The sequence below is a fragment of the Pristis pectinata genome, chromosome 3 (assembly GCF_009764475.1).
Source record: "Pristis pectinata isolate sPriPec2 chromosome 3, sPriPec2.1.pri, whole genome shotgun sequence".
Taxonomy (NCBI): domain Eukaryota; kingdom Metazoa; phylum Chordata; class Chondrichthyes; order Rhinopristiformes; family Pristidae; genus Pristis; species Pristis pectinata.
Window position 1 is genome coordinate 106,774,563 of NC_067407.1, and position 27,278 is coordinate 106,801,840.

The 27,278-nt window shown below is 41.6% G+C and overlaps 1 protein-coding gene across 1 annotated transcript; it reads right to left on the bottom strand.

Annotated features, from left to right (window-relative positions):
* Positions 1 to 573: 573 nt before the first annotated feature.
* On the bottom strand, positions 574 to 24,139 carry nek2 (NIMA-related kinase 2). Its single transcript, XM_052010892.1, has 9 exons — positions 23,190 to 24,139; positions 16,765 to 16,982; positions 15,435 to 15,675; positions 14,972 to 15,054; positions 9,465 to 9,591; positions 7,419 to 7,641; positions 6,410 to 6,464; positions 5,537 to 5,610; positions 574 to 2,719 (listed from the first exon to the last, which is right to left on the bottom strand). The coding sequence occupies exons 1-9, from the start codon at positions 23,283 to 23,285 to the stop codon at positions 2,487 to 2,489; spliced, it is 1,350 nt and encodes a 449-aa protein (XP_051866852.1). The 5' UTR covers positions 23,286 to 24,139; the 3' UTR covers positions 574 to 2,486.
* Between the last annotated feature and the right edge of the window lie 3,139 nt (positions 24,140 to 27,278).

The following is a 27,278-nucleotide window of genomic DNA, read 5'->3' on the forward strand; positions in this document are numbered from 1 at the left end:
AGAATTTTTAGTTAATATGTGGCAAAGCAAAATTGTCATGTTGAATCATTGTTCCGGTTTTGGTCAATGAATAAATCTGTTATGAACCTTAAACTAATAAAGTATCAAAGGATGATGAAACTTGTTCCCATGTCATGCAAATACATATAAATGCAAATTCCATATAAATTCCTTTGGAAAACACTCCCCAGTGAGTTAATCAAATTGCATACTTGTTTCCTGAAAAGTAGTTCTTAAGATGTTGCCCTTTCCACTGAAGTCAAACTTAGAACAATGTTTTGTCAAGTGAGCCCTTAACAAGATTATCATCATAGCATGTACTTTCCATTTTTTTTTAAAAACAAAGTCTATTTACAACTAAAAATTTACATTAAATCTTGGTTCAAGTACCATTATTGATATCTACACTGGCAAAGATCATAGCTACCAATGGGAATTCATAGCTCTGAACATACTAAAGCCATACTTGGGCAAAGAAAAAGTTCTTTGGTTATTTCAGTTCAATGGCCTTTTATCAGACCCTGTGCTTGTATGTCTATAAAGAATAATCTTCACAAGATTGAAATATTTCTTGAACTCTGCATAGTTTATAAAAATTTTAAACATCTTTTTTCCTTGGGCATCGACAAAATAATTGTAATCAATAAAGAAACACGAATAAAATAATTACTTTTCTTCAGAGATCTAAATTTGTGTCTGCAAATGTGCAGGAAAACCTCAAAATAACTTTCATATGTACATTTTCTGATAACAATAAAGCTTGGAGAAGTGAAGATTGATCAAATAAAATTTTAAAAACCACAAGAACATGCAATTCAAGCAGAACAAACAAGAAATACAAGCATGAATTAGATAGCTTCAACAATAAGAATGCCATATGCAACATAATGGCACTTTTGTTTGAAATGTGGGAAAAAGTTGAAGATTAAAATCAATTTCTTGTATGTATAGAACTTGATTTAAACATGGTTGGATTAAAAACACCAATTGTGGTCTTGTACAAACTATTTAAATAGAAATAAGGTCATCCATTTTTGAAGAATAAAAAAAACTAAGTAGGGTGAGACTATATAATGTTGCAGTACAAAGGAATTTTATCATTCATGTAAAAATTTAAGTGTGCAGGTATAGCAAGTGATTGCAAAGGCTAATGGAATGTTGGCCTTTATTGCAAAGGATATGGAGTATAAAAGGAAGTTTGATGCCACAGTGTAGATCACTGGTGAGAATGTACCAGGAATTTTGATCTTCATATTTAAGAAAGGATGCATTTGCATTGAAAACAATGCAGAGGTTTACATTGATCCCTGAGACAAAGAGGTTGATAAAGGAAGAAAGACTCAGCCTATACTCATTGGATAAGGGGAAAAAAAGCTGATCGTATTATAACATGCTAGATTCAAGGGGAGGTTTACTGGGTGGATGCTGAGAGAATGTTTTCTATTGTTGAGTAGCTAGAAGTAGGGGAAATGTCAACCATTTCAAATGGAGACAAGATGGAGTTTTCTTCTCTCAGCTTGTTGCAATTCTTTGGAATTAACTTCCTCTGAGAGCTGTGGAGGGAGAATCATTGAATATATCCCAAAAGGATACTGACAGACACCAGGGAGTCAATGGGCATGAAGTTAGAATGTGGGGAAGTGATGTTGAGGACAATATTGGGTCAACCATAATTTTATTAAATGGAAGAACAGGCTTGGACTACTCCTGCCTCTGTTCTTAGAAGTTTAAGCTGTTGTAGCAATGAAAGGAAAAACAGTTACCAGCTTATCATTACCAAAAAAGTGCACAACTTAACTTTGTTGGGTAAATAAAAGTGGTCATATTAAATGTGCTGTGTGTTACACACCCAGACCAAATATTTTCACTAGAAAGGAGTTGATTACATATTAGCTTCCTGCCCCAAAGTTGAACTACTGTCTTAGATTATAGATACCAATGTTTCAATATAGGAACACAAACTGTGCAATTTGGAAATCAAACAGTTTATACATAGAAGGAAAATTAATCCTTACAAAGATATACAAGGTAAAAACAAAACTACTTGCTCCCAACTAAACTTTCTGAAAATAATTTACAACTAATCTGATCTCATAAAAAAGTAACAGCAATGCTAGTGCAAATACTTAAAGGAAATAACATGTGATAACCATCTCACACCATAGCTGGTGGTTTATGCTACAAGAGGTTCAAAAGCAAAGTTCCAAAAGTGTGCAGAATAATTGTATAGTGGGGAAATCAGAGGGAAACGAGCATGTCACAAGGCAAGGCGAACCATGGTGCTGGATAAAGCAAATGGTCGATCTTTCTTGCACTGATAGCAAGATGTTTATTTTCATTTTTGAGTGTAGGACTAAAAGCCTAAATGTCCATTTATCAGAAGTGTGCAGTTCACCTTCATAATCTAAAAGATAGTTAGGCTCATCATGGACTTGACAGCTTTAAAGAATCTAATTTCTTTTTTAATTGTCAATGATAAAAATGAGTTAGCGCATCCCCAAAAGTTGTCTGCTTTTTAGCTGGTAATTTTTTTCCATTTCACATAATGCTCTGGCTCGGAGGTTGGCAGCTTGCAATCTTTTCTTCAGATCCAAGTTCTTTGGTTTATTCAGAAGTTGTTTTGTTGCATCAGTTTCCTTAAAGTGAATGTTCTCTTTACTTTCTCCTGCAAAATGAACTTTCTTCTTCCCTGGAGAGGATTCTATGTCCATGTAATCATCTAATGGAGAAGTCAGAAAAAAAGTCTCACATTTCGTAAGATAATTTTTCCAGCTTCCAAACAAATTAAATGTACAAATGAGCTGATTATCCAGGCACAGTGTGAACTGGGAATGATTTTTTGTATTTTTCCTGGATTGAGCATGAAGAAAGGCAAAAAATAAAGGATCGTAAAAGCAGTAATTATAATTTCCAGTGCTCACCAATAATAGCAGGTGTTCAGGGTGCAAGGAAGTTGCATAAAGCAGTCTGTGGCTTTAAAGATAATTTAAACTAGATCAGCTATCAGAAATATAATTTCTCTCACAGGGATTGCCACTCTCATGTTTTCTCAATCTTTACCCAACAGGATAAATCGGACTACATCTACAAATTAATAATTACAAGGTTAAAGAATGTTTAATCAACTCCTTAGAGATGTATTTATTTGCTAGCTCTGCTCATGCCAAACTTAAACCAGGAGGTTTAACAAAAATTTATGCAATTGAAGCACAAATCTTTCATGTATTCACTTTCATCTCAAATACAGACTAGGATAGAAATAATATTGGGGATATATAGAGGGGAGGAGCTTAAGTGTGTTCAGGTGAAGTTAATTAACCACTACATTTCCAGTCCAATGGGGATGGTGCCATTGCTTTACTTGGTTCTGGGAAAATGAGCCAGGTTAAGTAAAGCAAGTACTGGTGGTGATATAAAGTTCAAAAAGGGGTGGAATCAAAGCTTGGCAAGCTTTTAAGGTGGACATGTTCCAGATATATTCCCATCAGGGAGAAGGGTACAAAATTAAAGCCAGAGCATTCTGGATGACCAAGATTGAGGATAAAATAGACCAATAAAACAAAGAGTAAGTGACAGATGCCACTTGAGAGCCAAGTTGATTACATAAAGTTCAGAAGGGAAGTTGAAAGGAAGGCAAGAGAGAGAATCCAAAAATAATCATTGGGCATGCAAAACAGGAAAAGATTTGCAAGAGAAAAGGGTGGGACTGATCAGAGACAAAAAGAGAAGTCTAATCATGGAAGACTTGAGTAGCTAAGTATTTTCCACCAGTCTTTACCAAGCAAGAGGATACTGTTGGAACTCACAGAATAGTACAATTGAGAATTTTGATAGACTATAAGTCAATAGAGGTATTAGAAATGATACATGTACAAAAAGAAAGAAAATGCTGGAAATACTTAGTACATCAGGTACGATCTGAGGAGAGAGAATATATCAGATTCATAGTTATTCATCAGAACTAGGAAAATTTCAGAGAAGTGTGATTTAATTATAGAGAATGTAGAGGGGTGAAGAGAATAGAATAACATGGTGGAGACCAAAAGAGACTGATGCAAATGGTAGTACTACCAGCTGAGGTGGGGGAGTTCAGGTTTATTCACTGCAGATGATCTGTCTAGAGGCAAGTAAAAGGAGACATGATAAGAGGAGAGGGAAAAGAAATGTTAGAACTGAGACGTGCACTACAACTGCTGGAGATCTAAAATAAACAAGAGAATGCTGGAAATACTGAACAGGTCAGTGAACATTGGAAATAGAAAAGAAAGAGTTAATGTTCATGTTGCTGACCTTTTATCACAACTGAGTCATCCGGAAGAGGCTGGTGATCTGAAACTGTTGAATTCAATGACAAGTGCTGAGAGCTGAAACCTGTTAAGCTGGGGGACATGATCAAGTTCACGTTGGTCTTTGTTGTGCAAGAGGCCAAAGACAGGCAAGAGTGAGAATGAGATGGATAGGCAACTGGAAATTTGGGGCCACCTTGTGATAGTGAGAAAAGGATGGAAATAGGCACTAAAAGTGATGAAATATCCAAGTACTGTAAGAATAGCAGGAAGGAACACCAGTACACAGTCATCAGTGTACCAGAAACATGGTGAGGGAGGGAGGAACAAACAAATGATCTGCTGGAGGAACTCAGCAGGTCGAGCAGTATTGTTAGGGGAAAGGAATTGTGGACATTTCAGGTCACAACCCTGCATCAGGTGAGGGAGGCATTCTCAGTAGTACTAAATCAAGGACTATTCCAAGTATTCTATAATGAGACAGGCATATTTTAGACCCATACAGATTCCCATAACTACACATATGATTTGGAAGAAGAAAGGTGTCACAGGAAAGGTTATCAGAAAGTTCAGCCAAGCAAAGAAGGAAGATGGTAGACAGGGACTGATTGGGCCACTTCAAGGAAGTGAAGGGCTCTCAGGCTAATCCCAGTGTGAGATCAAGGTGCAGAGGGTTTGGATACCCATGGTGAATATAGCTGGTTGGGACCAGAAAACTGAACTGTCAAAGTAGCAGAGGATAGAGTACATCAGAGGTGTCAAAAATTTAAGGCAGCAAACTGATTAGCTGCAATTAACAAATCTTCTATCACCCTCTCTCAGTCAACACCACGTGTCAAATCAGCCTCTCGATCTCCATAGACATGGTTTTTGTTTGCTCCTTCTCTGCAACTTTTTCTAGTTCTAATGAAAGGTGATCTACCTGAAACATTAACTCCTGCAGATAACTAATAAGCATTTCTAACATATTGTCTTTAATTTCAGTTCCTGCATCTGCAGTATTTTGGCTTTTCAAACCACTTTGTTTCAGCAAATCTAGTTCCAACAGCTTTTGGAAACAGATATTGCGGAACAGAATTTTTGCAGTATACATCTATTTTGGATAAACTTAGAAAACCCATCAGAAAAAAAAAATCTAAGAATTTCAAATGTTTCATTAAAAATTAGAAGAGAAGTTTCATGCACAACCTTACTTTTAAGGGTTGACTAGGTACAAATGCTAGGAATTTTTTTTATATAGTACAACTTACCTAATCTACCAACAGGTATCTTCAATTTTTGCTGTTGCTTCATGAAGGCGTAGTTCTTTATTAAGCTCTCTGCTCTGTTCACAAAAAGAGAAAAAATGGTTAACACATACCCAAATTGTTCTCATTTATCTGGTGCACTTGCTTACAATATTGTCCAAAACAATAAACTCAATTGAATGGAACTAGCTTAAATGAAGTAGTTCTACAATACCTTAAATCTTATGCATAGCAAACTTCAGATGTGTTTATCATTCCATACTAATCTACAAATACACCAACTGTTTTGCTTTAAACAAAGTTTTATATACTTTGTAATTTTGTTATAATGAACATATTACAACATTTTAGAATTTAAGAAACTGCTTTCATGTCAACAATAATTCTTTATTGTGATTCATGGTTCATTCATAGTTGCTGATCTCAAGGGATCCCATTGAACACTAACTTGACAGCAGAAGATGTCAGAAAAGGGGAACTTCTACCAAAAGACAGCTCAACCTTTTATGGAGTTCTTCCCCACACCATCCCATCCACATAAAACTGTCAGGAAATACTGTTGCTTCATCGATAACTACAAATTCTGGACAAAGTTTTTTTTTATAAACAAAAAGTAACAAAAAAATAAGTAAAATACTTGAATTCTAATTATACTATGATGCTCTAATGATATCCCACAGCCTTCAAGAAAACAAAAGTTGGATTTAGATTTGATGCACATAATCTCTTCCTGTTGGCTGACTTCCATTTGGAGGATGGGAAGGAATGGACCGTGTTGATAAGGTTTCATAGCAATGGAATGAGTTTTGCAATAAAATGTTGATGATTTTGCACAGGAGGGGAAATGGCAGACATTATTAAGCAGGTAACCATTACCTAGAAAATTTTTCCTCTACCAGTCTCTCTCGGATGCAAAGCTCTCGTTCACGTTCTGGAAAAATACAAATGGAATGCACCATTAACAATACTGGTACAGTTTCTACATCTTTTAGCAATTTAATGGAATTTGCAGTTTTATGTGTACATTAAAGTGATGTGATTTTTGTGAACTGTTTGTAAGACTTTACTCCCAATAAAGTCAGTAACCCAAAACTTTCCCCTCCTGCCCCCCCCCGCCATACAGATGCCTCCCAACCCAAATATTTCTAACATTTACCATATCCCTCCCACCCCCCACACATTTCCAGCATCTGTACTACTTGGCTTAATTAAGCAAGAAACAGAAGTCAAGGAAAGAATATGCATCATACATGGTATTGTTTTAGATTGAAACTCATTGTAGCATTTGCTCACTACATTCTACCTTCCACCAAAAAGAAAAATAAAAGACTTGCAGATCAATTAATTAATCTAGGTGCCTCTTCCATATTTTCATACAATGCTAACCAGTAGAGAGAGAAAAAAAAGGTTTCAAATAGTGTTATACAGTCAAGAATCATACAACACGGAACAAGCACTTCGGCCCACTGCATCCACACTGAGAATCAAGCACCCAATTATACCAATCCTATTATTTTCTCTCCAGATTCCCACCTACTCAACCCAAATTCTAGCACTCACTTACACGCCAAGAGCATTTTACACTGGCTAATTAACCTACTAACCCAGCTTTGGGATGTGGGAGGAAAGTGAGATACTTGGAAGAAAGCCACATGATCTTAGGGAAAACATGCAAATTCCACAAAGACAATACCGGAGGTTGGAATTGAACCTGGATTGTGGGTGTTGAGAGACAACAGCTCCAATAGCTGCACTACTGTGACCCTCTTAAATTACTTTAAGTACAGCATTTGAATTTGCCACATGGAAGGAACATGCCTCAAACTCCTGTTAGCAAACCCTTTCCATTTATTTAATATACTTGAATAAATGGAACTGTACTTACGTTCAAGAAGCTCTTCTCTTTCTTTCAAGGCCTTCTCCCTGTTGTGGAGCTGATCCTCTTTAAGTTTCAACTCAGCCATCAGTGGGTTACTGTCCTGGAAGTGATCATTCTCCAGAGATTTACTCCCTCTCCTTTCAGCTGAAATTTTGCGCTGTTCTTCAGCCACCAAATTTGCAATTAAGAAATGCTGCATTAGTTCATCCACAGAAGGCCTCAAATAATCCTAGATTTACAAAAAGATAAACAAATTTACATTGAAAGAATAAATCACAAATCAGTATTATAAAACAGTCAACTTTTCCAGGAGCAGAAATCTTGTTCAAGGTGAAGGGATTGCAAAATTGCATCTTGCAAGTAGACTCCAATCATGTCCCTTAAAACTAACTTATCCATTTTAAGCAATAATTAGTTTATGGACGAGATCCTTCAATACCACTACATTGTACCTGCGATCAAGATTTCAAACGCTACTGTGGTAAACAGAATTCAAAGATTCCATCAGTTTGTGAGCAGGCAACAGATAAAATGACAACATTTGTTGCTTGAACCAACAGGTTCATCTGTAACTTTCAGAGAAGAGACCCAAGATCCCTACCTAGTCCAACCTACACACAATTTCAGCCCCCTACTAAGTGGCTGATTCAAAGTAGCTTCAGAGTGCTAGAAAGTGAACAAGTACTCCTTGCCAATGTCACCAAAATCTCAACAACTTTTGCAATCCAAATCAATGGATTAGTGTGTTTGTGGAAATAATTGGTGTTCACCAATGGCACCATCTTTGTCTAACATTCTTGAAAATCTTACATGCAGTATGTGTCAAATAACTGGCAATGGATGCAGCCAATCTTCAGCTACGAGGCAATTCACCTAAAATATTAGTTGGATTCATAATGTTTCCTATAGAAACGAGGTATGTTGGAAAATGGACAACTTTGTGTATAAATTAGGTCAGACTATATTTGCATTTGCACCTACACCCACTAAAATGATTTTCAGACCTCCTTCACGAAGAGTGGAGGACATGCTAGTTTGGCACAAGTGAGATTCCAATAGCTGATATATGAAGCACAGTTTCTGTTCAAGGATCCATAATTCATGGTATTGTTTTACCAACAGAGTAGTATAAAGTGCATTCTCATTCCCAAATGACAATGGGCTGGGTCATCTTTAATGGGACAAGTGCCTTATGTTTGCCTCCTGCAAGATTTCTACTCATCTATCAGAAAACTTTTACACCACTTCCAAATATCTCTGATGAGAAACAAACCTTACATTTTTAATGAAGGTCAGTTACCTTGTTCAAATGAATGGTGGTGTCACTTTCACAAAGGTGCAGGTGAAATACAAGTACAGGGGTTCTCCGGACATGACACTGAAATCTGACTTTATGCAAATTTTTCCAGATTCTGCACTCAGGTACAATACTCAAATCTCTTCACCAGGAAACAATGCAGAAATCACCCACAGAAAAAGCCAATGCTTTCACCAAACTCTACTTAAGGCAAGATCAAACCGAGCAACCTCTCGTTAGCGCACGCTTTTATTAAACTGCCGATAGTTTTCTTGCTGATTACCCCCCCAACCCCTCCCCACCCCTTCATTCCACCCATGCTGCATTCAGACAAACATTTGTCACAGTTCACTTGCTGTTAACAACTCCTATCACCTTTGCTAACCTTATCCAGCTTATTCTTTGCAATTCAGTCTGTTGAGGCTAAAAATTTCACATTACAATTTCTGTGGAAATTGTTCATTTTCAATTTAGGGAAAATTCAGTTTATGCATAGTTCTCAGGAATGAAACCCTAGTGTAACCCAAGGACCCCTGTAGTCAGTCAGTGAGAGATCAGATGCACAGAGATGCCAATTACACTGATGTGTATGCTACAGCAAGCTGGCATTGCAGAACTGCTAGCTGGCCATCAGCATGATCAACGCCATTGTTGCCACTTGGGATAGAGATGTCACTTTCTGTGCCCAATGTATAGCACAAAATAAAAGGTCAATTCAAAGCAGCTATATTGGGGGAGAAAAAGTCATTACTAACCTTAAGATTTAGCATTCTGCCAAGGAGATCATTGAGTTCATCTGAATAGCGAAATGGGATTCTTCTAAACTTGCCTTCCCTTATTTTCTCTGCTAATTCCTTTTGATTAAATGCAGTGAAAGGTGGGCTTTAAAATAAAATTATTAATTAAATCAACCATTATTTTAAAATGTAACATGGACACAACAGATTGAAAAACAAACTATATATTTACAGAGGCATAACAGATTATATGACAAGTACAAGCTTGAATAAAAAAGCACTTCAGAATTAAGATGTCAAGGATTCAGGTTAAAAAAAATCCTTCGAAGGGACTGGAGGAAGAATTTTTCCCCCCACCTAGGGAGCGATCTCTAAAGTACTGCCTTAAAGTCAGAGACTCTCACAGCATTTTAGTAGTATCTAGATGAGCACTTGAATCACCACAAGCTACAACCCAAGTTCTGAAAAAAAAAGGATAAGTAATGGTCAGCACAGAATAGGTGAGCTGAAGGACTTGTTTCTGTATTGTCTAACTCTAGTCAGACTCCTAATCCAGAAGTTGGGATAACTTTTAAAAAATTCTCCATTGTTTTTAAAATGGCATGGAAAATAGTAAAAATTTGTATTTACAATAAAATCTGCATTTTTAAATATTGCTTCATTATTTTTGCAACATAGAAATTGTAGCCTGAACTCAGGCAGCACATCCAAACAAACTTCCTTTCTGCTCCACAAAAACCACAGAAGCTTTTGTTCCAGACCCATTTTCTGATGCAATGAGCTAGTACCTCATGAGTGCCTTTCTTGACTAAGGACTGTTTGTTCCTTCAGCATATCCAAAGGGATCTTAAAGATCCTTCAAAAGGGGTCTTAAAAAGGACCAACCAGTAATACCAAGGTCCCACATTCAAAATGCAAAGAGGCGAATGGAATGGCATCATAGAGAACATGACCACTGTGGGCCACATGGTGCTGGCGAGAGATGGCAGCAACCATCTGCTGCTTCACTCTCAGTGCCTCAACACAGCTGTTTTTACTCCTGGGCCCAGACACCTGAAGCCTGACTCAATGTCAGCCAAAAAAAATACTCTGAAATGAGGTCCTTTTTATAGTCCAAACTGCATTTACAAAAGATGCCTCTTTTTTTTTTAAAAAAAGCAAGTCAATTTTTTTCACCATAAAAAATCCTGTATATATTATAATTATACATAAATACAATCTCTAATCTTCTTTGTTGTTCATCTTCAGTAATAGAAAATAGCCACAAGATGTCATCTAACACAAACAGCTACCTTCTGAATGCAATCAAGATATCCAAAAATTGCTTCAAGCCTCTCAGGTTGAGACACAATTGGAAAACAGTGCAAAACAAATAAGTCTAAAATTTCACTAGACAAGTTAGAGTTCAATTTCCATTTATAAGTTAATTGCATAAATCACAAATATAATGAAAAATTTCATGTATAATGTAATGGAACATGTCTTCCTTATGAAGTATGCCCATCAAATATAATCAAGGAAATCTGCTGCAGCTTTAAAATAAAAAAAATCCAGGTGAAAATACATCACCAAAAAGATACATTCTTAAAAAATGTGTGCAATTGATCATCTGTCAGTAACCTCTCTTTTTAAAATAAAGGGATAGATAATTAATCTAAAAACAAAATGTTGCCAAACATTGATCAACATTCCTGTACCAGTGAAACCTTGCAGTTTCAACTTAAAGGGATGGCCAATTTTGTGGTGGGGAGAATTGAATATTGACACAGGATAAATGATTACTGAAAATAATTGCAATTGATTTTGAACATGATTTACTTCCTTTTAAAATATTTTACAATTTAAATAAATGATGGATGATGGAACTAGAAGTATGGTTGCTAAATGTGCTGGTTGCTAAATGTGCTGGTTGCACATAGATAGAGAAGAACACAAATTTGTGAAGTGGATACAAGGGGTCTAACAAAGATAGGTTATTGATGGCCAAAGATCTGGTAAATGAAATATATTGTGGGAAAATGTCAAATTGTCCATTTTGACAGGATTAAAAAAGAAAGCATGTCATTTTACTGGTAGTAGAGGTCTGTGATGCAGAAAGATACAGGTACACAAGTCACAATAGAGCAAGTGATTCAGAAAGGTAACAGGATGTCATTGTTCATTACTGAGAGAACTGAATATAGAAGTAGGGAGTTTGCATCTCGGTTACATAGGATGTTGGTGAAACAACATCTGGATTATTATGTACACCATTGATCTCCTTATTTAAGGAAGGATGTTAATGCATTGGAATCAGTTCAGAAAAGCTGTTATTAGTCCAACACCTTGTCTTAAGAGAAAAGATTATACAGGATAGGATTTTATCCATTGCAGATTAGAAGAGCAAGAGGTGACTTGACTGAATCCTGATGAGTCTTAACAGGGTGAATGTGAAAAGAGATTTTCTATTGTGGGAGAATCTACAAATAGTGGTCATTCTTTAAAAGTAAGGGAATCATTCCCTCCGTCCACGCCCAGCCAAGACAGACTTAATTGGCAGCAGCCAACTTCTGACATAGCACCACCACACTTTATTGCAAAGATGTACTGTAGCTTGAAAGCTGCTCTTCAGGACAAAATAGACACCACATATCTGAAGTTTCCATCAGGATTGAAATGTTAAAAGTAAAAGGTACTTACACATTTTCCCACAAATACCAGTCAATACTTGGTTGCTAATTCTTGCCTCAAAGTCTTAGGTTTTAGTCCAACCTTTGAGGCTCAAGCACAAGACCCACCTACCACTGTCCCCCCCCCCCCCGTGCAGTACCAAGGGACTGCTACACTGCATCTGTGATGCAGTCCTTTGTAATGTCAAACAACATTCCCATTTAGCAACTCGGGCGGATGTAATAGTTCCCAATATTTATCTCAACCAAAATAATTATCTGATCATTGCCTCTTAAATGTTATATGCAAATATCTTTTTTCTTTCAAGTATTGTGCTGACAATGACATGTTCAAAGTCAAAGTCAGTTTATTGTCATATGACAAGTACATACATGCACTGGTGCAATGAAAAACTTAGTTGCAGCAGCATCACAGGCAGATAGCATCACATATGCAGCATTCACAAGAAAATCATAAATTAACAAATTATACAAGAAAGAACACAATTAGAACAAAAAGAAGTCCATTTCAGTGCAAAGCGATCAAAATAGAGTTGCTAAACTGTAGTGATTACAGTTCTCACAGAGCACTAGTGCTGATGCACTGTTATAGTCTCCTTACCCAAGAAAGAATACAATGCTGCTACAAGTAAGTTATTCATTGCACCTGTGCATGTATGTACTTGAGCATATGACAATAAACTCGACTTTGGATTTCCATAGTAAGAATGCAGCAACGATTCATCAGAACATTACCAGGATGGCAGGTTTGCCACACGAGGAGAGATTGAGCATATTGGACTTGTATTTTCTGGAGCTTAGAAGAATGGGAGATCTCACTGAAACATACAGAATTTTAACAGGTCTTGACAGCTAGATGTTTCCCCTGGTGAGGAGTCAAGGACCAGGGGTGCAGTTTCAGAGTAAGACATAGGCCATTTCAGACCAAGACGAGAAGGTAGTGAATCTTTGGAATTCTCTGCCTTGGATGTCTGTGAAGACTCAGTTATCATGTCCATTCAAAACAGAACAACAGAGTTCCAAACATTAGAACATAGAACAGTAGAGCACAGGAACATAGCCTTCAGCACAACATGTCTGTGCCAACCATGATGTCAATCCAAACTAATCCCATCTGCCTGCACATGGTCTATTCCCTCTATTCACTGCCTGTCCATACATCTGTTCAAATGCCTCTTAAATGATGCGATTGAATCTGGTTCTACTACCTTCCCGGCAGTGCATTCCAGGCACCTTGAGCTCTGTGTTAAAAAAAAAATTTGCCTCATGAATCTCCTTTAATTATTCCCCATTACTTTAAAACCTATGCCCTCTAGTATTTGACATTTCCACCCTGGGAAAAACATTATCTAGGCCTCTCACAATTCAATATACTTCTATCAGGTCACCCCTCAGCCTCTAATGCTCCAGAAAAAACAATCCAAGGTCATCCAATCTCTCCTTGTAGCTAATACTCTCTAATCCATGCAACATCCTGGCAAATCTCTTCCACACCCTCTCTAAAGCCTCCACATCCTTCCTATAGTGTGGCAACCAGAACTCCACACAATACTCCAAAGTTTCATACTTCTGCAACATGACTTCCTAACTTTTACATTCAATGCCCTGACCAAAGGCAAACATGTTGTATGCCTCCTTTTCCATCCTATCCCTTGTATTGCCACTTTCAGAGAGGTATGGTCTTGCACCCAAAGATCCCTTTGTACATCAATACTCCCAAGGGTCCTACAATTTACTATATACTTTCCTCTTGCATTTGACCTCCCAAAATGCATCACCTCATACTTGTCCAGATTAAACTCCATCTGCCATTTCTCCATCCAATTTCCAACTGATCTATTATCTTGCTGAATCCTTTAACAACTTTCCTCCCTATCCACAACTCCACCCATTTTTGTGTAATTTGCAAACTTGTCAATCACACCACTTAATTTTTTTATCCAAACCATTAATATATGTTACAAACACAGGTTCCAGCACTGACTCCTGTGAAACACATCTGGTCACAGACCTCAAGTCAGAACAAAACCCCTCTACCACTACCGTCTGTCTTTTATGACAAAGCTAATTTAGGATCCATTAAGGGAATCGGGGCAGTGAGGCTACTGATGGAAAATGGTGCTGAGGTAGATCAACTACAATCTTAGCAGGTGGTGGAACAGGCTAGAGGGACAGAATGGCCTACTCCTACTATTTATGTTTGTACCAACTTTGAAGCTCCAAAGCAAACATGGTCTTCCAGGCTGACTACTGTCAGAAAATTGTTCTGTAATGCGATGTGGAAACGTCCATCAACCTTTTTTTTATCTTTTAAGATCTCTCAATTTATGGATATATGTCCAAAATGATGATTTTTTTTGATAATTGCCAGTTTACATCATAAAGCTTCACACAATTTACTTACAGCAGAACTTCATGTCTGGCTGTTTTAATAATAGACATCGACATGTACAGAAATTAAAGGAGACATTTGTCCATCTCAGCAGGGAGAAATATTTCCTCAAATATTGTGCATCAAAGCATACCTTCTTCCAGCAGAGGTATTACATGCCAAGCAGATTGATAGGTTTTGTACTGTATGCATCCACCCACTCAAACAACACATTTACTAAACTTCAGGGACAGTTTCCCTGCCTGCCACCTTTTCTCTTCCCTTGATGGCCACTAAAAGTGTTCCTTCCCCACACGCCCACAAAGCTGCAGAAATCATAACCTACCACTCAAGGGATTTGTGAATTTAAACAAAATGAGGAAGGCGAAGACAAAATACAAAGCAGAGCAAACCAATCAAAATGCAAGCTCGCAAGCAAACTGAAAAAAGCCTGTGATTCAAACAAATCTTCATATTATACTTACGTAAGTGCACAAAGTTCATACAGCAAACATCCCAAAGACCATATGTCAGATTTCTCATTGTAGGACATATGATTAAATTGTTCCTGCAAACAAGAAGTTCAAATGGTAAACATAAATTTGCTTGCCCAGAATTAAAATAATTGTAATCCTTAATACCTCCTATCCAGTTTGTGGAAATAGTCTAATTCAAGCATGTAACATCTTATGTAATGGCAAGTAATGTATTAAATAGTTAAAATTACATAATTTAGATTGAAAATTTTATGGTTGCTATCTTCAGAATTCCCTTTAGAAAAAGGACAATTAATATTTTTCAGTAACAACATATTTTGTTCCAGAATTACTTTATGGCTGAAATTCAGAATTTATTTTAAAAAATTAGTATGCAAAGATAGGATATTATTATTTTTGGAATTAACACAAATTATTGCATCTATGAATGATTATCGAAACATATACTCACTGGAGACATATAATATGGCGTGCCAACAAACGTTTTGGCAAAACTAGTGTCATGTTGCAAAATCCTAGCCAAACCAAAATCACCTAGTTTGACATTATGGTGTAAGTCAAGAAAGACATTGGCGGGTTTGAGATCTCGATGTAGCACTGTGCGACCACTTTCTGAGCGTCTGTGACATTCTCGCAAGGCCAGAGCTATCTGAGCAAGCACACGCAAGGCAAAATTTTCTTCTAAATAACGCCTGCAATACAAATACAGAATTTTAAGTTCAGGAAATAGCACAACTGAAAGTTTGCAATAAGTAACTTAGTTAATTTGTAATATTTCTACAGTCAAGAGCATTAAATAACATACATCTCCTAAGCCAAACAAAAAGGTAACAAGCAACATCAGGATAATCTTTTACATTATCACCTGCTGCAGGATATCAAATGTCATAGCTAAAATTTGGCACATTGGTAAAAACAAATCCAAAGACATTACAATGCAGTATTATCAACTTTTTCTAGTGTCCAAATCTATGCCTAAAATAGTTTCTCTGTGGGATACAAGTACATTCTCAGCAAATACATTTTATCATTCATGGAGAAAAAGTGAAAATGCTGGAAGACAATAGAGAACATCTGAAACAATAAGTTTTGTTCTTTCCACAGATGCTTTCTCTCCTGCTGGGTATTTTCATGTTAATACTTCAAAACTATCTTCCATGTGGTCTTTTGCATTGAGTATTCATACATTATTTAAATGCAGGCAAAGCAGCTGACCCATTTGCTATCCCCATCCATCATTCATGTTCATCCAGCAGTGCAACCAGAACTAATTGTAGAGAATTCTGGAAACACTTAAATCAGGCAGCATCTGTAAAAAGATAAAAAGAGTCAATATTTCAGGTCAGAGATCCTTTGTCAGAACTGGGAAAGGGTCTCAAACCTGAAACATTAAATCCACAGATGCTGCCTGACCTACTGGGTATTTCCAGCATCTACAGTGTTTTTGATTTTCATTCTTTCCCCCTCTGGGTACAATACAACAGCTAGCTGTGAAAAAGAACAAAATTACACCCATTTCAGATGGCACCTCAGCTCAGTTGAAAAGCATCATTGGGCATCAGGGCACCCCTAGTAAAATATCTTGTATTAAATCAAAATGTCTGGACAAAATGTCTTTCAATGAAATCCCAAAGGTTTAGGCAGCAAAATTAAGTCAGCAGGATTTTCAACGTTACTGCTACTGCTAAAGTAAATTTGCTGGTGGTTCCTGACTGATGTCCTTGGCACCATTTTCCAGTTTACTTTAGTAACATATTATTCATCTATTTAACACACTTTACCTTTCCCGTATGCACTTGCTAATCAGACTGGCCAGGTCTCCTCCTTCACAGAACTCCATTACAATGTACAATGTTGTATTTGTTCTGTCAATAATACGGTCATAATATCGAACAATGTTTGGATGCTTAAGCTCACGAAGCAAGTTCACTTCCGATACTAGCATCTGTTTCTCTGCCTCAGACATTGATCCGTAATCCATCTCTTTCCAAACTAGGACCTGCAAAATTTAGCAAAGAAAATACCCTCTATAAACACACCATAGTAATTCACCATGTAAATATGTTACTGTAGCAACTCACCGTCCGAACAAGCGAACCGGCTCGGCGGTCGGGTCGCACGTCGTCGGAACAGCGAGGCCCAAGATGGCGCTGGGCCTTCGTCTTCCCCAAGCGATGGGGAGAACCTGCGAGCAGGAAAAGTTTGATGACGTAGCGCATACGTCATTTCCATTTTCGGTGGGCGGGAACTGTTCCTCTTAAAAGGCCCGCACAAGGCGGGAAAATAAATCAGTTTTGTTCTGTAGCTCATCGACTAGTGTCTTACTTTCACATCGCGGCAGCAGCCGCTACATTGGTGACCCCGATGGTCCAAATGGATTTTGGACCCATACAATGGACGACAACGCAGCAGCCAAAACAGTGGCACTCAAGCTGCCCACCTTTTGGACGCTTTGGCCCCGCATCTGGTTCGACCAGGCCGAAGCACAATTCCAACTTCGGCAGATCACCTCCGACTCCACAAAGTACCACCACGTGGTCAGCTCTCTGGACCAGGAGACAGCTGCCCAGGTCGGAGACTTCATTCGGTCTCCTCCGGAGGAAGGCAAGTACCCGGCTTTCAAAGACCTTCTTATTCGGACCTTCGGCCTCTCCCGTCGCGAGCACACCGCCCGCTTCATCTCGACGGCCTGGGGGACAGATCCCCATCGGCCCTGACGAACGAGATGCTGGCCTTGGCTGAGAGACACAAGCCCTGCCTCATGTTCGAACAGGCCTTCCTCGAACAACTACCCAACAACATTCACCTGCTGTTGGCCAACACCGATTTCAGCAACCCACGTGACGTAGCCGCCCGGGCAGATGTCCTGTGGAAGGCCAAACACGAGAGCAGGTCATCTGTCGGCCAAGTCGCCAGACCGCGGGCCCAATGCCTACCTAAACCAGTCCCAGCAACTGAACGACCACACCCCGGAAACACAGACGACGACACTGGCGACCAGCTGTGTTTCTACCATCAGAGGTGGGGCGCAGAGGCCCGTCGATGCCGCCCACCCTGCAAGTTTCAGGGAAACGCCAGGGCCAGCCGCCACTGATGGCTACTGCAGCTGGCTGCCAACACAGCCTCTTATTCGTTTGGGACAAGCAGTCCGAGCGATGTTTCCTCGTCGATACTGGAGCAGAGGTCAGTATTTTGCCCCGACCAGCCGTGACACTTATAGCAGGCAACAGGGTCCTGCACTCAAAGCCGCAAACGGCACAACGATACGGACTTTCGGTACCCATACAGTTCAATTACAATTCGGCAACAGCCATTTTACTTGGAACTTAACCCTTGCCACAGTCGCCCAGCCACTCCTGGGAGCCAATTTCCTTCAGGCCCACAGCCTGTTAGTCAACCTGCGAGGGAAACGGCTAGTGCACTCCAGAACTTTCCAAACCTACCTCATGGGAGAAGCCAGCCTACCAACCCCGTGCCTGGACTCAGTTTCCCTGTCTGGCAACGAGTTCACCAAGTTCCCAGCCAAGTTCCCATCAGTTTTGGAACCTCAGTTTACAAATTCGATGCCCAAACACGGGGTGTGGCATCACATCATTACCACAGGGCCACCCCTTCATGCCTGAGCACAATGACTATGTCCAGACAAGCTCCACCTGGCAAAGGAAGAGTTCCGCCACATGGAAGAGCTGGGGACCATTTGCAGGTCAGACAGCCCCTGGGTCTCCCCCCTGCACATGGTCCCCAAAGCCACCGGCAGGTGGAGCGCCTGCGGCGACTACCGCAGGCTGAATGACGCCACCACCCCGGACTGCTACCTCGTCCCTCACATCCAGGACTCCACGGCGAACCTACACGGGGCCCACATCTTCTCCAAGGTGGACCTCATCCGGGGATACCACCAAATCCCGATCCACCCTGACGACGTCCCCAAAACTGCACTTATCACTCCATTCAGCCTCTTCGAATTCCTTCGAATGCCGTTCAGCCTTAAGAACGCCGCGCAGACTTTCCAGCGGCTGATGGACGCAGTAGGCCACGACCTGGATTCGTGTTCATTTACTTAGATGACATACTAATCGCCAGCCATGACCGCCAAGAACACCTTTCCCACCTCCGCCAACTATACTCCCGTCTCCGTGAGTTCGGCCTCACTGTCAACCCAGCCAAGTGCCAATTCGGACTCGACTATCGATTTCCTCGGCCACAGAATCACCAGCGAAGGAGCAACACCCCCTACCCGCCAAGGTAGATGCTATCTGCCATTTTGCCCATCCCAACACGGTCAAAGGGCTGCAGGAATTCCTGGGGATGGTCAACTTTTACCATCGGTTCATCCCTGCAGCAGCCCATATCATGAGCCCTTTGTTCTTGCTGATGTCTGGCAAGGGCAAGGACATCACCTGGAACGACGAGGCCGTGGCTGCCTTTGTTAAGGCCAAGGACGCCCTGGCAGATGCCGCGATGCTGGTACACCCTAGGACAGACGTCTCAACCGCCCTCACAGTGGACGCATCCAAAACCGCGGTTGGTGGGGTACTGGAATAACTAATCAAAGGCCGTTGGCAACCCTTGGCATTTTTCCCCGAACTGAAATATAGTGCTTTTGATCGGGAACTTCTAGCGCTGTACCTGGCGGTCCGGCATTTCTGGTACTTTTTAAGAAGGCAGGCCTTTCACCGCTTTCACTGACCATAAGCCTTTGTCCTTTGCCTTCTCCAAGGTCTCCGATCCCTGGTCAGCTCATCAGCAGCGACATTTGTCCTACACTTCTGAATTCACAATGGATATCCAACATGTCTCCAGAAAGGACAATGTCGTTGCTGATGCGCTTTCCAGACCGACCATCAACAGCCTGTCTCTGGGTGTAGACTACACGGCCCTGGCTGACGCACAGCAAGCCGACGACGAGCTGCCCAGCTACAGAACCGCAGTCTCAGGCCTGCAGCTCCAAGACTTCTAAGTCGGTCCAGGTCAGCAGGCCCTCCTTTGCAACATCGCAACAGGTCAGCCCTGCCTATAGTTCCTGCAGCCTGGCGGAAACGCGTTTTCGACTCGGTTCACGGGTTGGCGCACCCGTCCATCAGATCAACTGTCCAACTGATCGCCAGCAAGTTTGTCTGGCATGGCCTGCGCAAACAGGTCAGTGAGTGGGCCAGGACTTGTCCACACTGCCAGACATCAAAAATTCAATGACACACCAAGGTCCCACCACAGCAGTTCGAGCCTACCCATAGAAGGTTCGACCACATCCACGTCGACCTTGTTGGTCCTCTGCCAGTTTCAAGAGGAGCCCGGTACCTCCTTACCATCGTGGACCAGTTCATGAGGTGGCCAGAGGCAACCCCTTTATCTGACATCATGACTGATTCCTGCGCCCGGGCGCTGCTCACAACTCGGATCTCACGTTTTGGTGTTCCGGCCCACATCACTTCAGACAGGGGCGCCCAGTTTACTTCCAGCCTCTGGTCTGCATTAGCGAACATGCCAGGGACGCAGCTGCACACCACCACGGCCTACCACCCTCAATCAAACGGGTTGGTGGAACATTTCCACCGCCATCTGAAATCAGCCCTGATGGCCCGCCTGAAAGGTCCTAACTGGGTCGACGAGCTGCCTTGGGTCCTGCTCGGCATACGCACTGCCCCCAAGGAAGACCTCCACGCTTAGTCAGCTGAACTCGTGTATGGTGCGCCCCTAGTCGTCCCAGGGGATTTCATACCCGCCCTTCGGGGCCAAGAGGAACAACCCACGGCAGTCCTGGAAAGACTACGCGAGAGGCTCGGCAGCCTGGCACTGATTCCCACTTCGCGGCATAATCAAGCCCCATCCTGTGAGCCAAGGAACTACGAGACCAAGTTCGTTTTCGTTCGCAGAGGCACACCCCAGGCACCGTTGCAACGACCATATGAGGGGCCATTCAGGGTCATCAGGAATAATGGGTCCAGCTTTATTTTGGACACTGGGGGCAAGGAAGAGGTTTTCACGATGGATTGCCTCAAACCAGCCCATTTAGATCTACAACAACCGGTCGTGGTCCCAACACTGCGACGCAGAGGCCAACCTCCTAAGCAACGGCAAGCACAGCCCACGAACCTTGGGGACTGTATCGCCGGTTCGGGGGGGGGCTGGCTGGGTTATGTAGCGACTCACTGCCCGAACAAGCGAACCAGCTCGGCGGTCGGGTTGCGTGTCATCGGAGCAGCGAGGCCCAAGATGACATTGGGCCTTAGTCTTCCCCGAGCGACGGGGAGAACCCGCGCGCGGGAAAAGTTTGATGATGTAGCGCATACGTCATTTCCATTTTCGGTGGGCGGGAACCGTTCCTCTTAAAAGGCCTGCGCAAGGCGGGAAAATAAATCAGTTTTGTTCTGCAGCTCATCAACTAGTGTCTTACTTTCACATCGCGGTAGCAGCCGCTACATTACTATATTTCTCTTCTCAATTGGAAGTTAGATGAGTAAATCAGTGAACATTGAGAAAGCTTTGCAGCTTAATTTAAAAGTTAGCTACACATCGCCAAATAAGTTTAAATTTGGTGCAGATCCCTTCAACTTGTTGACTAGGACTTGAATGTCACTGAAGGTAAATGTTTGATCCAGTCCTACATCTGGCACTTTCAATTACTGAAGGAAAAATCAAAGCCATACAAATCTTCACAGGTCATATAGATGTGGTTCAGATAGGGAAGAGCTTTTGTAGGAGTTTTTGGACTGGGGGGAAAGAGGCTTTAGTGAGGGACATTTCAGCCCTTTTCAACCACACCTGGGTTGGAATGTGTACTGGAAACAACATTCCTAAACTAGTGTCCAGAGTTTGACCTCCCTACAACAGATGTGTGTCCAGGAGGTCAACAGGAGGGTATGCTAGGGAGTAAAGAGACAGAAAGAATATAGTAAATATAGGAACCATTAATACAAGCAAGAACCTGCCTTCAAACTAACTCCAAATGTAATGATACTTACAAGCAGTGATCAGTTTTGAAATCGCAAGGTGTGGTTGTGTAAAGAAAGATGATTCTCTGTTGAAACAGCAACTGATTATCACACACAGCAGGCAGCCACTGGACATGTGATAATCAGTCGTTTCTTAACATACATGTGTATATATTCGTTCATTATTAGACGTTGTAGGCCAAAGGTACTAGAAACATAATGAGGCCACCTCAAGAGAGCTGAGACAAAGGATTATGTTAATTGGACTTCAACTAAATCTTCGTGAGACACATCAAAACTCCATGCCACAACGTACTGCTGAGATCAATATAAGGAGTTCAATTAACCATAAAGAGGTATGAAATGAGTCAACTGGCTGAGAATAGTCATCTATACAAAGGCACAATAGATGAATCACCCAAGCATTAGAACCATTGGACTTTACAATGAATTAAGTATTTGGCACCATTAAAATGCAAATGTCATGTTCGAGCTTATGCAAAAGACAATGGGAGGACCCAAATGGATACCTAACGATGCACTATCGTCAAAAAAAAGGCTATGGTCAAATTTGATAGTATGTCAAACGCCTTCAAGGAGTATCAATGTATCTGAAATGTATAAAAGTAATTGCATCAGGTTTTCCAGATATTCTCCCACCTAATGCCCCTGCACTTTTGCTTAAACAGGATAAAACGCCAACTACATCCATGGCTCTGGACTCCAACCTGGTCTTTCAACAGAAGCTTTCCTGCCCTATTATCATATCCCTTGATTTAATATTCAGAAATCTACTGATCTGTTTCAAATCTGAGCTAAGTGCTGACACAAGAGGCTGCAGATGCAGGAATCTGGAGCAAAAAAACAAACTGCTGGTGGCAGCACCTCTACATTTACGCGATCGTTCTGCTCTCCTAAGCCAAAGCCTGCTCAATATCCCTCTTCCTGCTATTAACCTTCCATTCGTGTTGTTGTTCATTTCAATGCCTCCAGTTCTTAGCCAGAGAAATGCTGGAGGTTGGGTAGTTTGCTCTTGCCATTGCCCTGGGAACGTGCAGTCGTCAGAGAGATGAACTCATGATCTGTGAGTTAAGTGGGGCCAGAGGCGGCAGCAGTTCTGCCCTTCCGCTGTTCTCCAGCGGAACTCCTTCTGGTTCCTCATGATCCACCCCGCACTGCGACCTCCACACCCGCCCTCTCCGAACCTGGTAAGGTCGACGGACTTTGACTGAGACACCTGGCGCCACAAATGCCATTTGACTGCAGATACTCACCTTACCGTCCGACTTCCTCCTGATCTTCTGGCATCTGCCGTAGGAGCCGGAGCCAATGCTCTCCATCAGCTCGTAATCTTCCAGGCGAGACGGCATTTTTTCCCCACCCCAGCGAGTGCACAGGCGTGGGCATTAAAGTCGCCGCTCCAGACACCAACAGCAAGACTGCGCCCGTCCCCGGGTCCCGAACCCACGGACCAAGCTTTGAAACCAGGCGTTCTTCCGCAGCTCCTCTCCGATTGGTCGGCAGTCTTCGGCTTCTCGGTTTTTGATTGGCTGGTAGAATAACAACCAGCCGGTCGCTGAGCAGCGGCTCGCGGCGCGGGAGCAGCCCGCGAAATTTAAAACCGACCTGCGCTCAGCGCTGGCTTCGCATTTCCTAACTTGCTTCGGTTACGGAGGTTTTGAAACTGCAATGTTTAGTTTGTTGTTGGAGACTGGGCGATTCAATCTCCAAAATCATACTTTGAAACTCAATGCCTAACTGTGGGTCGCCAAAAATAATGTCACGCAGGAGGAGGACATCGAGCTCATCGACCCTATTCGCCCTCTCCTTCTTCCGTACTCCCTGCAACATGTTCTCTCTCACACATGCTCATCAACGCCCCTTTCTTTATTTTTATACTGTAGCCAATTTTATAATAGTTTTGGCCATAGCGGATGAGTTATTGGAATAATGAATTTAAAAAACACAATTTTTATAAAATTTCTTTGTTAGTCACATGTACATCGAAACACACAGTGAAATGCATCTTTTTTGCATGGAATATTCTGAGGGCAGCCCGCAAGTGTCGCCACGCTTCCGGTGCCAACATAGCATGCCCACAACTCCCTAACCCATACCGTCTTTGGAACGTGGGAGAAACCAGAGTACCCGGAGGAAACCCACGCAGACACGGGGAGAACATACAAACTCCTTACAGACAGTGGCCGGAATTGAACTCAGGTTGCTGGCGCTGTAAAGCGTTACACTAACCGCTACACTACAGTGCCTGCCCTGAAAATCTCAATGACTGAGAAACCAGAGCCCCCTAGAGCAGTGGTTTTCAACCTTTTTCATGCTGCGGCCCCCCAGAACATGTCCTTGTTAGATGGCGGACCCCCAAAGCCCACAAAATCAAACAATCGATAATTCATGCATACAACACTTAAATTACTGCACACTGTCCCTATTGAAATAGTGACTATTTCAATCACCGATAATTACCAGCGGTGTCTTTCAGTGTTCAGTTCAATGTGAAGGTTGTGCCTGTTTTGCACTGCAGAGTTTATCCAAACATGGTGGTATGTGCGACAAACATACGTGTATTGTCATCCCCAATATTCAGTCTTGATCTGTATTTGGTTTTCATGGCAGTGACTGAAGAAAATGCTATTTCGCACAAGTAAGTGGTTGCAAATGGTAACAGAACATTGACGGCTTTGCCGGACAGCAGTGGATACTCCTGGGAACATGCTATCCAGAATGACAACAGTGACATTCTGTTGAACTGCAAGCGCACAGTCCTGTCAGATGACAGTTCAACCAATTCTTCTTGTTCACGTCCAGTTAAATCAGATTTCGAATCCAATCAAATATACTCGTGTCATCATCGCCGAAATACTCATGGAAATAATGTGACAGCTGTTGAATATGGTTCAAAACGGTGCTCGCAACGGCCTCTGTCTTAGTCTCGTTCACTGTCAGAAAGTCAGCCAGCAACGGAAACATATCATAGACGCCTTGCTCGCATCTTCCCTTCCAGGTACGGAGTTTTTTCTGGAAGGCATTGACTTTGTCATGCGTTTTCAGAACATTTGAGCCAGGTCTTTGCAATGATAGATTTAAGCTGTTCAAAATGTTGAAAATAGCTGCAAGATAAGCTAATCTGACAACCCACATCTCATCTGTCAAGAACTGTGCCAATGATCCGTTAAGCTCATTTAGAGAAATGAGCAGTTCACCTCGCAATTCATATACACGCTGCACAACGCGGCCTCGTGACAGCCATCTGACTTCTGTATGTAGCAACAACTGCTTATGCTCGGCTTCTATTTCACGGCATATGTTTTCAAACAAACGATGATTGACCAGCCTGGCTTTGATAAAGTTAATGATTTTAATGCACACGGAAAACACATCCGCAAGATTTTCATCCATATCCTTTGCAGCCAAAGCCTCATGGTGAATCATGCAGTGGGTTGCTGCTACATGTGGAGCTACTTCTTTCACTTATGTGACTAGACCCGACTTCCGTCCCATCATTGCGGCAGCACCATCTGTGCATACTCCAATACACTGTGTCTATGCCAATGCCGATTGTACAAAAAAAGTGTCAAGCACACGGAAAAGTTCTTCACCAGTTGTACTCCCTGGGAGCGCCTTGCAAAACAAAAAGTCTTCCAAAGCCTCTCCTCCCCAGCAATATCAAACGTAAACCAACAACTGCGCAGCACTGGCAACATCAGTACTTTCATCGAGCTGAATCGCAAATCTGACTTGCTGAAGACGTGCTATCAGCTGGTTCTGTATATCTTCCGCCATATCGCCAATTCTTCTGCTTACTGTGTTATCAGACAGTGGAATGGCTTTCAGTTTTTGACTGGATTCTTTTCCCAGTACAACTTCGCACATATCTACTGCTGAAGGCAGTATAAGCTCTTCTCCAATTGTGTGAGGCTTTCTGGAATGTGCTATTCGTAATGCTACCAAATATGATGTGCGAAGAGCCTTCTCATTTACAGTGGCACAGGCTGTCATTTTGCCTTTCTGCTCGAGGTACAGCTCTTTTTGCCACTCAAAATATTCCTTCGGCTTACTGGCAATATCTGGATGCACTGTTGTTAAATGGCGCTTCAATTTCGCTGGTTTCATTGCATCGTTGGACAGTGTTTGCAAACACACAACACAGAGAGGTTGGTCCGCATTTGTCCCCACTGCGATGAAGCCATATGAAATGTATTCTGGATCGTACTTGTGTTGTTTTCTCTTTCGGTCACCCTTATCCCTTTCGTCATCAGAATCTTCCAGTTTCTGGTCAGCTTTTCTCTTCAGAAATTTCTCCATACTCAGCAATACACACTGGACAGTTTAATTACTATTACTGATAAACAAAATTATCAAAACTAATCTAAAATTTACACACTTGTGCACTTTTCATTTAACAATGACGTCACTGTGGCGTAAATGCACAGTAAGTAAGCAATATTATTAAGGCACACCAACAACGTCACTCAGTCTCGCTAACACTACAGTGCACAACAGAATAGCAATGAGTAGTGAACACTACTGACTACTCTGACTAAACAAATCAAATATTACGCAGCAGCTGACCAGAAGGGAATACCATCTAAGTCTCTAAGATTGTCGCCTATAACAGATAGAACAGATATGGCCAATTTTCTGAATAGTGGAAAACTGGAGCAAGCAAGTAAGCTACATCTTTGTAACAGATCGCTTTTCCATTTTTTTCTTGGCTTGCTCGCGGACCCCCTGGCAACCCACCAAGGGGTCCGCGGACCACAGGTTGAAAACCCCTGCCCTAGAGAAGAGAATTATATTAAAAAACATCAACCTCTGATGAAATTTCTGCTTGTTTCTATCCTTACGGGATGACCCCGTTTCCTGAGACTATAGCCCTTAGTTCTGGACCCACATCCACAAAGAATTTTATATGTTTTAGTAAAATAGTGAGGAGGGTAGTGTTAGGTGTCAGAATGATAGTGGTAGGTTGGGCAGAACATTGTAGATGGAATTTAAACTGACATATGTGAGATGATGTATTCTGGGGGATCAAATGAAGCTAAGGCATACACCATGAATGGTAGGACACAAGTGGGTCTTGAGGAACAAAGAGATATTGGTGAACAAGTCCATAGATCCTGAAGATGGCAACACAGGTGAGTAGCGTGGTGAAGGCGGCTTCCAAAATATTTTCCTTCATTAGCTGAAGCATCAAATGGAAATCTAGGGAGGATTTGGTACAACTTCATAAAAAATTGGTTGGATCACAGTTGGAAAATTGTGTGCATTTCTAGTCATCATCATACAGGAAGGGTGAGATTGTACTGGAGTGGGTGCAGAGGAGGTTCACCAGGACGTTGCCTGGG